Below are 12,906 nucleotides of genomic sequence, written 5' to 3' on the forward strand. Positions count from 1 at the left end.
GTTCAAAGTCCACTTATGTTATTCTGCATGCTTAAGATGATTTTTCTTTGTACATGTTATCTTAAGGGTTTTGCCATAGTTTTAATTTTAGTTTTAGTATAACATTATAATACCATGCATATTTTTACTTTTTTTATTTAAAGTAGAAACCAATCCAATGTATAATTGACATTTGAGGCTTAATACTATAGAACAGCAAAACAAGTTTTTCAGTTAGTCTTTTCAGCTTGTTTATGTTCATATAAAAATATGGCATGCAGTTGCTTCAAACAATGGTATACACATCATTCAATGTAAATTGTGATAATCATAATTAATAATCACAATTACAATTTCAAGGGAATAATCGACAATTATGATTTTACCACTGTATATTATGATTATATTATATATATATTATATTTATGATAATCATGCAGCCCTGCTTCCAAGTCACCATGATGTCATATCTAATATTCCAAAACACATTCAAGGAACCTTAAGATGACAAAGAATATATTGAATCATTGCAGTGCTTATTATAAGTCATAATCAGATGGAAACATCTTAATAGACAGGGTGTTGCACAAACTTTGGATTTGGACATTTCATGTTGACTTCTACTTTCTTCGAAGGGAGCATTTTTCTGCTTTTTGATCATACATGACCATAAAAGAGTTTGGGGTCAGAAAGATTTTTTAAAAATAAATTAATACTTTTATTCAGCAAAGATGCATTAAATTGATCAAAAGTGACATTAAGACTTGTTGTCTTTTTAAACTTTCTATTCATTGAAGAATTCTGGAAAAATTATCACAGTTTCCACAAAAAAATATTAAGCAGCACAACTGTTTTCACAATGATAATAATAAGAAATGTTTTCTGAGCACTAAATCAGCAGAATGATTTCTGAAGGATCATGTGACACTAAAAACTTGGTGAGCATACAATAAGAGACTTTTAAAAATCTGACCGACCCCAAACTTTTGAATGCCAGCTAAAGTTGAGATTTTGTTTTGTTACATAAATATCATATTACATTTCTCCTTCATGATTTTTATGACCGATTAAAAAATTTTTTTTACGTCAGTCCCAATTATGTAAGAAGAATCCTTTGTTCTCCCTCTACAAATAATTTCTGTTCTTCTCACTCAGTTTGTATCTGGGTCAGTTTTCATAAATAAACAAAAGCCTTTCTGTTATTATTTTTTTTCCTTCACATCAAAATGTTTCCCGGGGGTTCTAATATACCTGTAGAAAGCTATTGGTTATCATTCCCATTCATCTCAATGGGAGTAACTCCACTGTAAATGCAACACTGCACAAACACAACCTGGATGCTGCCATCTGTTCTTCACAGTTTCTGAAATCATTTTTGAGCCAGTCATCTGAGCCATAAATGATTTGTGACTGATCACTCTGTATTAACAATAATAATACATTTTATTTATAATACGCCTTTCTCAAATACATAATATCAAAATACAGCAATAAATTAAAAGTTAAAAACATTACTTAAAAGATGTGTCTTAAGAAGTTTCTTAAAACAATCCAATGAAGCAGCATTCCTAATCGATGCAGGTATTGAGTTCCATAACTTAAAGGGGTCATATGATGCGATTTCAAGTTTTCCTTTCTCTTTGGAGTGTTACAAGTTGATTGTGCATAGATAAGATCCCTGAAGTTGCAAAGACTAAAGTCTCAAAACCAAAGAGATATTCTTTATCAAAGTTAAGACTCTTAACTCTTAACTTAAAGCATGTCATTAAAGCATGTCAACATATTCTGTTACACCAAATACACAAAATAATGATCTTTAAAAAAGCATCATATGACCCCTTTAAGCGCATTGTATGAAAAGGCCCTCCCCTCCATGGTTTTTAATTTTAGAATTCCTTGCCTCAAACCGCAAATATGTTGCAAATGTGTATGCAAAAATGTATTTTGTCCACATAATGGTGTTGGTACATTGTCTACCAGCACAAGCTGACTACTAAAGCTAACCAAACTTGTTTTTTCTTCAGATTTCAGTAGTAAAGGAAGAGCGTTTGTACCCCAAGTGGAATCCTGATGCACTGCCCTCTTCTGTTGGGGAGGTGAACCTCCAGACTGGTATAATGGCAGGAAAACTTGCCCTCAACAAACTCCACCAAGAGCTGGCAGAGAAGGGCTTCACCCAGGTCAGAATCATGTTTACTCATAACAGATATCAAAAAAATGTATTATGAGTCACAACCTCTAACAGCAGAAGGAGACTTTGATACTGGTAATCAAGTTCTTTATTAACTACTGAGTAAACTCATTAGTCACTTTGCCTGACAGTTTTATTCCCTTGGGTTAAATTTAGATTAAAGAAATGTTTCAGGTTCAGATTTAACATCTGAGACATGCTGTTGGAAATATTTTCATATATCAAAGTTGTTTATAGAGAGATGAACTTAGGATGGAAAGTCTTTTTAAAATAAGAAATGTGAAACAGGTTTATTTAAAGCACTTATAGTGGCCCAAATTTTGAACTTTTAAGAGACACTTAAAAAAAGTATCTGTTTATTATATCTCTAATTAATCTCTACAAATGTTACTTTTTTCCGTTCTCTTTTTTTTTTTTCAAGATAATACACCTTTTGTGTATAAACCTTATGTTTAATAATTTTTAACCAAAAATGTATGAATAAAAAAAATGAAAGAAATGTATATGAATACATGAATTATGCAGTAGAGTTGCATCTGCAAACAAATGACCTTTTCTCAGGACAAACTTCACTTTTATGAGCTCTTTTTGCATTTCTACTAACATTTGACAACAATAAAGCATTCGGATATTTTTGAGTTAATTTTGAACAACATATCTAGTGTTTAACATTAAAAAACTATTTTTGTTAATTATTTTGCTTAAAAAGTGTACGTTATTTCTTTAAAATAAATACTACTGAGTTGTACTATCTTATCCAAAGACATTCACACATCTTTAACTATCCAAATACTTTTTCAAACCGCTGTAAATTATTTCTTTCAGTATTCAGATATGTGTTATTTGAGCTGTAAAGTGTTTACTAGGGTGGTAGGACCCATTGTAGGGGTTAAACCTTTTCTTACCACTTGACTACACCACCATCAGTCTTATGTGCACATGACTGTCTGTGTCTTTATATCTGTTCATCATGCATGTCACAGGTTTACGTGGATCAGCTGGATGAAGACACTGTGGCTGTGACCAGGCATTGTCCCAGCACACATCAGTCTGTTTTGACTGTGTCTCGTACGGCCTTTAAAAACCTAGAAACACACCAATACAGAGCGCATCTAGCCCCCATGTACATCCCAGGTACAAACGCTTTTAGTGCTGAATGCCTTTTGCTTTCCAGTTATTTTGTTGAAATCAAACTCATGTCTTATTTTATGCGTGGCACATCATGTAGTTTGACATTTCATTTTCACTTCAGATGTCACTGAAGTATGATTTCTTATGAATCAGTGATACTTATAAACCGCAAGACATGTTTTTTCTTATCTGCCATCTCATTGCGCAGGTAAAATCGAGGAAGTGATTTTAGAAGCGCATACAGCGGAGAGAAAAGCTGAGTCATATGTGAAAGATGAGAGGTTTATTAACGGCATGCCGAACTACACGGTTGAGATCCGCGAACACATCCAGGTAACATGACTCTAGTGTAGGTAACAGCTGCGCTATGACATGAAGGGGAGGGCTGCCGGGATCAGTTTTATGACTGTCATCGGACAGAGAAAAGACTAACAAACAGAGAACCTGTTCTGTTGGTATTGTGGGTATTTGTTGACATGATCTTTGTTTTGGTACGCTCATTTTTTTTATTGGAAGCTTCGTGTAAGTGTATAGTTTCTTGACGGCTGCACATGTGTGCAAAGCGTGTCCCTTCTGATTTAGGCCTGAATACATGTGTTTGTTTTCAGTTGAAGGACAGTGAAATTGTAAAACAGGGAGATGCCATCACAGAGGGCCGCAGTGAGTTTGTTGAGGAGATTTTTTTTGAAAAGCTCACACCCGGTAGTGTAATTGCATTCAGGTAAACAAACACACACCAAATGAAATTAATCCTGTTTAATGCAGTCTTATATAATAGGTTTCACTGTAATTGTTTGTCATTTTTTCAATCATTCATGACTTAAAGTTTTTTGAAAAATATTTTAAGTGGTTATCTTTTTTTTTTTTTTATAAATAAAAATATTTATTCAACCTCATGTCAATCCTTTGAGAGACACGCCTAAAACTATTTTGTAACCTTTCTTGCCACGAAGATAACAATAGTCACAGAAGCTGGCAAGGTGTTTAACCATAAACAAACCAACAAAAATATAATGTGCATGAAAGGAAAAATGCTGTAATTTCTTCCATGGAACACACACACACAACATATTTTCAAGAAACTTCCAGATTTTTCCATATCACTTCATATTTCAAGCTCCAAAAAGGACAAGAGCACTAATCGTTAGACTATTTTTATGGTGCTTTTATAGTGCTCCTTCGTCTTTTTGGAGCTTGAAAGATGGGGAAGTGTTTTTTTGTGTGTTCCATTGAAAAATAACAGCATTTCCTAGTTTAAAACCACATGAGCACATGAGTTTTTGGGTGAACTGTTCCTTTAAATGAGCATTAATTAATTAATTTCAACATGTAACTGAATTCACAGGGTGAGTCTCGATCCAAACTCTCAGAAAATGGTCGGCTACTTGCGAACTCAACTCTCACAGTTTAACCGGCTGTATAAATCCGGCAGTCTGATTGACAGCAATGTGCCTGGCATGCTGAAAATAGCTCTAGACTTGTGAGTCATTTTTACCTTAATCATGTTCAAATACAATTCACAGCTATTCATTTGTTTAGAAAGCGAAATACCAATGAAAGTTATTCATTTGCTTCTCATTTGTTTAGAAGGCAAAATATGTGCTGTTTAACAGTTCATTTTAATACATAATGATATGCATCAGTTCATTTGCTTTCAATTCAGTTCTCTCACTAAGGCCTGTTGTTTTAAATTATGTGGCAGTTTAATGTCCAAACTGACTCTGGCTGAGATGAACGTGTTGTTATTCCTCTGTGATGCGGAGGAGCAGGAAGATGGTGGCGGCTGCTACAATATACCATCCTGGATGCCGCTGAAGTATGGAGGCCTACAAGGTACCAAAATTCACATGTAACAGGATTGGTTTATGGTCACTGTAGTAGTTATGTGACTGTATAAGCCTCGTGCTTTCATTACTCACAGGTTTTGTGTCAGTGTTGTCTGAGATTCGGCCCAAAAATGACCTTGGACATCCATTCTGTGACAATCTCAGACAAGGTGATTGGATGATCGATTACGTGAGCTCTCGCCTGATGAATAAAGGTGGAGCTCTGCGGGAGGTAGGAAAGGAAATGTTTTTTAGTAATGTTTGGTAAAAGAACTTAAGTAATAAAGTTTGCCATGCAACTCGTCCAGCATCCTTTTTTAAATCACTCAGATTACCTTAGGAATAATATGAAATTATAAAATGTAAAAATTTTTTGATGTGGCATACTACTTGTCTAAATTAATTTTTTCTAAATTTATCATAGGTTGGAAAGTGGTTCAGCGCTGTTTTTATATACCTCAAACATATTCCACGCTATTTAGTGCCATGTTATTTTGATGCAATTATTGTCGGGGCGTACGCCACAGCTGTAGATGCTGTTTTCAACCAAATGTCCAGGTTAGTTCTCTGTTAAATGTAATATTTAAGAGTGTGAGAGTGTATTTAATATTTGTCCTGTGTGTGGGATGTAGATTGTAAATGTGTGTAATGGGTTCCAGCTTTGTTCAGAACGGGTCGACCCTGGTTAAGCAGCTGGCCCTGGGGTCAGTTCAGATGTGTGGGGTGGGTCGTATCCCTGCCCTGCCGCCCCTCTCCCCTGAACTGGAGGATGTCCCGGTCCGACTCAACAGTGTGACCAAACAAGAGGAGCAGTGTTGCATTTCTCTTGCTGCAGGTTGGATTCATACAGTTCCATCTACTGTAAATCATTTGATTGACAGGACTGTTTATATTTATTTAATGCTTTAAATGAAAGAAAAAAGAACCACATGGCTGATACTAGACAGGGCCCCAAGTGCATATTGTCTAAAATTGTTGCTGTGCCTATAAAATTACGCATATACTACCATATTGACATGCTTTCTGATGCTTAAGTTGCAATGTGATTAAAATAATTCTTATTGATGTACCAACTTATACACTTCTACATATTACATACTTTTTAATGTGGTACTTGTTTTATGAAAAAAAAATGTTATCACTTATGCAGGTCTGCCACATTTCTCCACTGGAATCTTCCGCTGTTGGGGGCGAGACACTTTCATAGCGCTGCGCGGCCTCATGCTTTTGACAGGGAGGTACCTGGAGGCCAGGTGAGCATCTAGTTTTAGAATACATACCAATGACTCTGAAATCATCCTCTAATCTGATGTTGCTTCTGACAGAAATATCATCTTGGCCTTTGCTGGCACAATGCGCCGTGGTCTGATCCCTAATCTGCTGAGTCAGGGTGTCGCAGCCCGTTATAACTGCCGTGATGCAGTATGGTGGTGGCTTCAGTGTATCCAGGACTACTGTAATATCGTGCCCAATGGCACAGATATTCTTATGTGCCCTGTGTCACGTATGTATCCCACTGATGACTCTGAGGCACAGCCCCTGGGGACAGTGGTAAGAACAATGGAAACAATCTCTGACTGCTTATGATACTTGATATAGTACAATGCCTTGCCCTACTTATATGATTCAGTAAGGGGAGGTACTTTTAAAAAAACTTAATTTACCAAACTTCCATATAACATGCAACATATTAGCCACTGGAATAAATAAACATATAATTTTTATGATTTTGTTTCACCGTTGCTTATTACATTAGCATCGGTTTGCATCTTTCAAGGCCATTATCTTATAGAGATGTTTTGCTCATATACTAAATGTAATATCTCACGGTTCATAATAGGTGCAGGCTTATGTCTTTAGATATTGTTTACTGATTGTTTTTATTCTGTTTAACACAAAATTTAATTGTGCATGCGATTACAATGAATGGGCACTGGAGCTTTTAAACTTCAAAAAGAACACAAAAGCACCATAGAAATACTATGAAATTGGCTCATTAATGTGCCATGGATAGCTAGGGACAGATAACATGAAATTCATCATACTACGCTATTATATGACTTATTTGGACCACTCTTATGCTGCTTTTGTGGAGCTTTTTGTCATTTTGGAGCTTAACAGAACCAGTCCTCATATTGAAAGTGCTATATTGGAAAGTGTGGCCAGAATATTCTACAAAAAATCACCTTTTGTGCTCCATGGATGGAGGAAAGTCATACTGATTTGTAACTTTATTTTACATAAATGTCTTGTATAATCAAACAACCATTTTACAAAAGTATTGTTTAAAAAAATTACGGTAGTCAAATTTTATGTTGAGTATATAACACTTTTAGTAGGCAAATCTCTACGTATTTAATCAGATTATGAAGGATACGTATATATGCACAAAATATTGTTTTTATGTTTATTTTTGATGTGGCATGGTTTCATTTTTGACTGAAGGCTGTTAATATTATTGTTCATGTATTGTATCAGGTTAACGACCAGCCGTTATATGTGGTTATTCAAGAGGCTATGCAGCGTCATATGCAGGGAGTAGAGTTCAGAGAGAGAAACGCAGGTCCACAGATCGACCACAACATGCGAGATGAAGGTGAGTCATTTTCTAAGACTGTTTTTCCATGTCTGTCTCAAACCATACCTTGCTTTTTCTATTGTCCTGTCCCATAGGCTTTAACGTGGAGGCCAAAGTAAATCCCGAGACGGGATTTGTTTACGGTGGAAATCGCTTCAACTGTGGGACGTGGATGGATAAAATGGGAGAGAGTGACAAAGCCCATAATAGAGGTGTTCCAGCCACACCCAGGTACTATAACTACACGCTAACATACCTGTCATGCTAAACCCATATAATAATGCTCCACTATATTTAGCACAAAATAACTCTTTCAATGTGAACCACTGAGACTGAGTAGCTTTGAGCTTGGATAAACCAGTCCTCAATACGTCAAGTGGATAATGGTGTTGTGTTTATGTGCAGGGACGGCTCTGCGGTGGAGATTGTGGGTCTCTGTAAGTCAGCGGTGCGCTGGCTGATGACAATGAATGAGAATGGAAATTTCCCATACTCCTCTGTCACAATACACGGAGATGGTACATCCTCTTTAATACTTTCTCATTCTCAATGAAACTGTCAATGTTTATTTAGTATTGTTTGTTACAAAATAAGGTGCCAGAAATTGATTTTTTTTGTTAGATAAGTGGCAATAATGAAATATTTATTTTTATTTTTAATTGTATTTATTTAATTATAAGGTGCCAGTAATTAAATTGTAATTTTATTTTATTTTGTTTTTAGTTTATTTTTTCTTATAGGATAAGGTACCAGTAAATTTTTTTTCAAGGGGGATTTAAAAAAAATCTTATTACAAAATAAGGTTCCAGTAATTAAATCTTTTAGTTTTATTTTCTATTATTACAAAATAAGGTACCAGTAATGAATTTCATTTGACTTTATTTATTTTCCTCCAAAAAAGGTTAAAACTACTACCAGAGCAAGAGGAATGTTGCTACAGCGACTCACTTTTGAGTCTAGTCATTCCTGTCCTGTTGAAAATACATACCTTCAGTAGTATCACGATTCACTGTTATGATACAGTATAATCAGCTGACAGCATGCTAATCATTTTTCATATATTTTAAAGATATCATAACCATTACAGTGTCATTTTTCCAGGAACAGAACAGTCGGTGTCCTATAAAGAGTGGAATCAAAGGATCCAGGAGAATTTTGAAAGGTTTTTCTACGTGTCAGATGACCCTGCAGACCCAAATGAGCAACATCCTGAACTGGTCCACAAGAAATGCATTTACAAAGACAGTTACGGGGCCTCTAGCCTCTGGAGTGACTACCAGCTCAGGCCTAACTTCACCATCGCCATGGTGGTGGTGAGTCCAAGTGCTTATGAAAGATTCTTTTTGAGAGTTTTTGGGGCTGTTCTGTGTTCTCTTATACAGTCCTTTCTTTTACTAGGCACCAGAGTTGTTTACAGTGCAGAGAGCATGGGAGGCTTTAGAGATTGTAGAAAAAAAACTGCTCGGTCCTCTGGGAATGAAAACGCTGGATCCAGAGTGAGTAGAAAACAACACCTGCTGACTGCCCGTTGGTTAAGCAGCTACTTGTGTTAAAAGTGTGCTCTTTTGGCTGGCTGGCTGAACATGGTTTGATAAGTGTTTTAATCTAGAACAAGAGTATTTGTGCATCGGTGAAGTCATTTGTATGTAGAAATCTCTGATGTTGGAGTGTCTGTATTTGTTTAACAGTGATCTGGTGTACTGCGGCATTTATGACAACGGCCTGGATAATGACAACTACAACTATGCGAAAGGATTCAACTATCACCAAGGACCTGTATGTTTTCATACATTAAAGGGATAGTTTGCCTAAGTTGTTCCAAACCTGTATGAATTTCTTTCTTCTGCTGAATGCAAAATAAGATATTTTGAAGAATGTGGGTAACCTAATGGTTTCTGGTCCCCATTGACTTCCATAGTATTTTTTCCATACTATGGAAGTGAACGCGGACAGGTTTGGAAGTAAATGATGACAGTTTTCATTTTTGTGTGAACTATCCCTTCAACAAGTATAAATTGTTTCAGATGTAAGAGATTTCATTGTTTTTTTAAACTATGCACATTTCATCATTTACAGGAATGGTTGTGGCCAGTTGGATACTTCTTACGAGCCAAGCTTTATTTCGCTAAGAAAATGGGCCAGGAGAAGTACAACAAAAGCATGTACCTCGTCAAGAATGTTCTGTCTAGACTTTATACCCATTTAGAAAGGTATTGCAGAGCTCAGACTAACACAAAAAGTTCAATTTCTTTCAAAAGAGGCGAGTGATTTGAATCTACAGAAGAATGAGTTTAGAAATTCAGTGTTTGAGTCATTTGCACAGTATACAACATTTCATATGTTCTCTTTGATCTAGATCACCTTGGAAGGGTTTACCTGAGCTGACCAATGAAAATGGACAGTACTGCCCGTTCAGTTGTGAAACACAGGCTTGGTCCATCGCCACTGTTCTGGAGGCCCTATATGATTTATGATCATTTCAAGGACAAGCTCTCATATACTTCTTGCCACCTTCCTGAGAAGTTCAGAGGACATTGTTTTACATTCACAGCTTTGTTGTGAACTTTGTGCCAACTCACTTTTAAAGAGGTTTTCTGTCATGTTTACACTCTTGTTAGTTACTACCAGCAGATTTGGATTGTTGGTTAAGAAGCAGGTTTATACCCATTTGTGATTATTAAAGTACATATGATGCTCTCTCAAGACAAAGAATAGATTCCTTACCTTTAAATACAACTGGTACTTTATTTCATTCTCTAAATTCATATTACAAATTCTTACAGCTATTACACAGGTATTCTTAGATCTACAGTATGGGCGGTCTTTCTTTTTTGCCAAGTCATGGTTGCTTCATTGTCTGCCCATGGGCAACAGAAACTCATTGTTCTGCCTCCATGAACCTACTGTACACAACAAACTAACATGACGTACATGTTTTAGTCTCACTCATGCCTTACAGAGATTATTTTTCAGTTTTGATCTAAGAGTGACAGCCGAATAAAACAATCCATATAACAAACAAATTAGTCATCATTTGTTCAGTGTAATTAACCCACTATAGTACAGTGTTGCCATATAACGCCGTGCTTTTTCTTCTTCTAGCTATTCAGTATGGCTAGAATTGAAAGGGGATTTAAATTCCCTTGGTTGCCCCTACAAGGAAGTTATAGTCTCGTCTCACTCATGCCTTACAGAGATTATTTTTCTAATCTAAGAGTGACAGCCGAATAAAACAATCCATATAACAAACAAATTAGTCATCATTTGTTCAGTGTAATTAACCCACTATAGTACAGTGTTGCCATATAACGCCGTGCTTTTTCTTCTTCTAGCTATTCAGTATGGCTAGAATTGAAAGGGGATTTAAATTCCCTTGGTTGCCCCTACAAGGAAAACTGAATTCTGAAATTAGCGAAAACTGAAAGTTTAAAAACTGAATTTTAAAAAAATTCTAAGTTTCATTTTTTCTGAATCAGTTTTTTTTTCTCTGCATCTTTTCTAATTAGATGTTGTTTACAGACCAACATTTTTTAACCTACAGTAGTTTTACAGACAGTGGAGAAAATGTCAAGTATATACAGTATGTTATTTAAACTACATTGGAAGTTTAGTTATGCTAATTCTCATTGGACATTTTTATTGATAACAGTAGCATCAGTTGCTAAATTCATGCTATGTTTTATGGAAATGTCAAACTGCAAAGTTAAGCACTGCTTTAAAGAACAGTATAAAATAAATAATAATGATCCACTTAATTTGTCTTTTTAGGAGTTGCAAGCATATAGATGTATCAATCTCCAAAATAAACATGAATTAATTTAGAGGAGAAATTGACTATTTTTCATGAGTTTCAAAATTTTTCACACTGTTTACCCCATATTTTAAACCATGAATGTCCACCAGAGCTGTTGCCCGTGAATTGAATGTTCATTTGTGTTTTTCTGGAGAGGAAGATTCGGCTGCGCTGCTGTCCTCCTGGACTGTAGCAATGCCTGAATCGGATCCGGAAATAACGGCTATGCTTTCCCGGAGATTCAGCTGTGCTGCTGCCTCCGGGACTGTAGCAATGCCTGTATCCGGAAATAACGGCTATGCTTTTCCGGGCCGCCGTGAGGGTAGGGCTCGAGTGGAGACCTCCACCGTGTCCCGAGCCTTCAAGGTTGGAAGATTGGTTCTTGGGGTGGTCCGCGCTGGTTCTCAGCGCCCCGCCGTGGTGCCATTCTTCCCGGAGGTGCATGAGGGGCTTACCAGGTTGTGGATGGCACCTTTTTCTGCCGGAAACCGACCTGCTAACCCCTCCTCCCTCACCACTCTCGATGGTGGTGCAGCTAGGGGGTATACGGGGGTCCCCCGGTGGAGCGGTTGGTTGCGATGCAGTTGTGTCCTGATACCGCCTCCACCCGGCAGAGCGAACCGTGCCTTCCCTCCCGGGTCTGTAAGTACTCGTCTGGTCTGTCCGGCGATGCTTATATGGCCTGTGGAGAAGCTACGGCTACACGCTACGGCGTTACTGCAGGTTCTTCAGGCTAAAGCACTGAGGGACCTGCACGAGGGTGGTCACTATCCGGAAGTTCTAAAAGAGTTCCGAACCGCAACTGATCTCGCACTCCGAGCGACGAAGGTCACCGCGAGTTCTCTGGGTCGTGCGATGTCCACACTTGTGGTCCAGGAGCATCACCTCTGGTTGTGTCTGGTCAACATGAGGGACGCCGACAACGCAGTCGAGAACAAGGCCCAGCAGTTCTCAGCTGCACAGGAGCAGACTGAGGCAGTCCAACGCTCTGCCCCGGCGGGCAGCTGCTGCCTCCACCCGTCCGCCGGCCGCAGCGCCCCAGCCTGCTCGTCGCCGAGCCCCCTGCGTACACCCCCGCTCCCGTGCCGCATTTGCAGCAGCCTCAAGCAAGCGGCGCCGTGGAGCTGGGCGTAGGCAGGCAGCCCCGCCCGTCCAGGCCCCCGTCAACCTGGCGGTGAGTGGAAGAGCAAGAGACCTCGGGACAGGCAACCCTGAGAGAGAGAGATGCACCTCTCCCTATCCCCGGAGGAGGGCCGGGTGAAGAATCTGTTTTCCAAAAATCTCGACAGGAGAGCGGTTTTCTCTGTCTCTGGGTCCCAAGAGGGCATGGAGAGTCGCGGACGGACCAACACCGGACCACGCTTATCCTCCTCTCTCGCCAGCAGGCAGCAGCGGGCGGTTCGAGAGC

General features: G+C 38.2%; 2 protein-coding genes across 3 annotated transcripts in view; one reads left to right on the forward strand and one right to left on the reverse strand.

Annotated features, from left to right (window-relative positions):
* Positions 1 to 4,396, reverse strand: part of LOC107712823 (putative ferric-chelate reductase 1) — a 26,587-nt gene extending 22,191 nt beyond the window's left edge. Inside the window, exon 1 of the mRNA XM_016518175.1 lies at positions 4,385 to 4,396. The gene's annotated coding sequence lies outside the window, so the exon portion shown is untranslated. The remainder of the gene's footprint in view (positions 1 to 4,384) is intronic.
* LOC107712821 (glycogen debranching enzyme-like) overlaps positions 1 to 10,288 on the forward strand; it is a 21,328-nt gene extending 11,040 nt beyond the window's left edge. For both annotated transcript variants that reach the window (XM_016518168.1, XM_016518169.1), the window contains 19 exons: positions 2,004 to 2,159; positions 3,154 to 3,304; positions 3,510 to 3,634; positions 3,910 to 4,022; positions 4,647 to 4,781; positions 5,004 to 5,134; positions 5,223 to 5,359; positions 5,552 to 5,685; positions 5,787 to 5,962; positions 6,278 to 6,380; positions 6,453 to 6,678; positions 7,606 to 7,723; positions 7,801 to 7,936; positions 8,111 to 8,223; positions 8,807 to 9,018; positions 9,104 to 9,201; positions 9,394 to 9,481; positions 9,782 to 9,915; positions 10,062 to 10,288. In XM_016518168.1, the coding sequence (XP_016373654.1) occupies positions 2,004 to 2,159; positions 3,154 to 3,304; positions 3,510 to 3,634; positions 3,910 to 4,022; positions 4,647 to 4,781; positions 5,004 to 5,134; positions 5,223 to 5,359; positions 5,552 to 5,685; positions 5,787 to 5,962; positions 6,278 to 6,380; positions 6,453 to 6,678; positions 7,606 to 7,723; positions 7,801 to 7,936; positions 8,111 to 8,223; positions 8,807 to 9,018; positions 9,104 to 9,201; positions 9,394 to 9,481; positions 9,782 to 9,915; positions 10,062 to 10,179 (2,604 nt within the window). In that variant the 3' untranslated portion in view covers positions 10,180 to 10,288. The remainder of the gene's footprint in view (positions 1 to 2,003; positions 2,160 to 3,153; positions 3,305 to 3,509; positions 3,635 to 3,909; positions 4,023 to 4,646; positions 4,782 to 5,003; positions 5,135 to 5,222; positions 5,360 to 5,551; positions 5,686 to 5,786; positions 5,963 to 6,277; positions 6,381 to 6,452; positions 6,679 to 7,605; positions 7,724 to 7,800; positions 7,937 to 8,110; positions 8,224 to 8,806; positions 9,019 to 9,103; positions 9,202 to 9,393; positions 9,482 to 9,781; positions 9,916 to 10,061) is intronic.
* The last annotated feature ends 2,618 nt before the right edge of the window (positions 10,289 to 12,906 follow it).

The sequence above is a fragment of the Sinocyclocheilus rhinocerous genome, unplaced genomic scaffold (assembly GCF_001515625.1).
Source record: "Sinocyclocheilus rhinocerous isolate Xijiao unplaced genomic scaffold, SAMN03320098_v1.1 scaffold1740, whole genome shotgun sequence".
NCBI lineage: Eukaryota > Metazoa > Chordata > Actinopteri > Cypriniformes > Cyprinidae > Sinocyclocheilus > Sinocyclocheilus rhinocerous.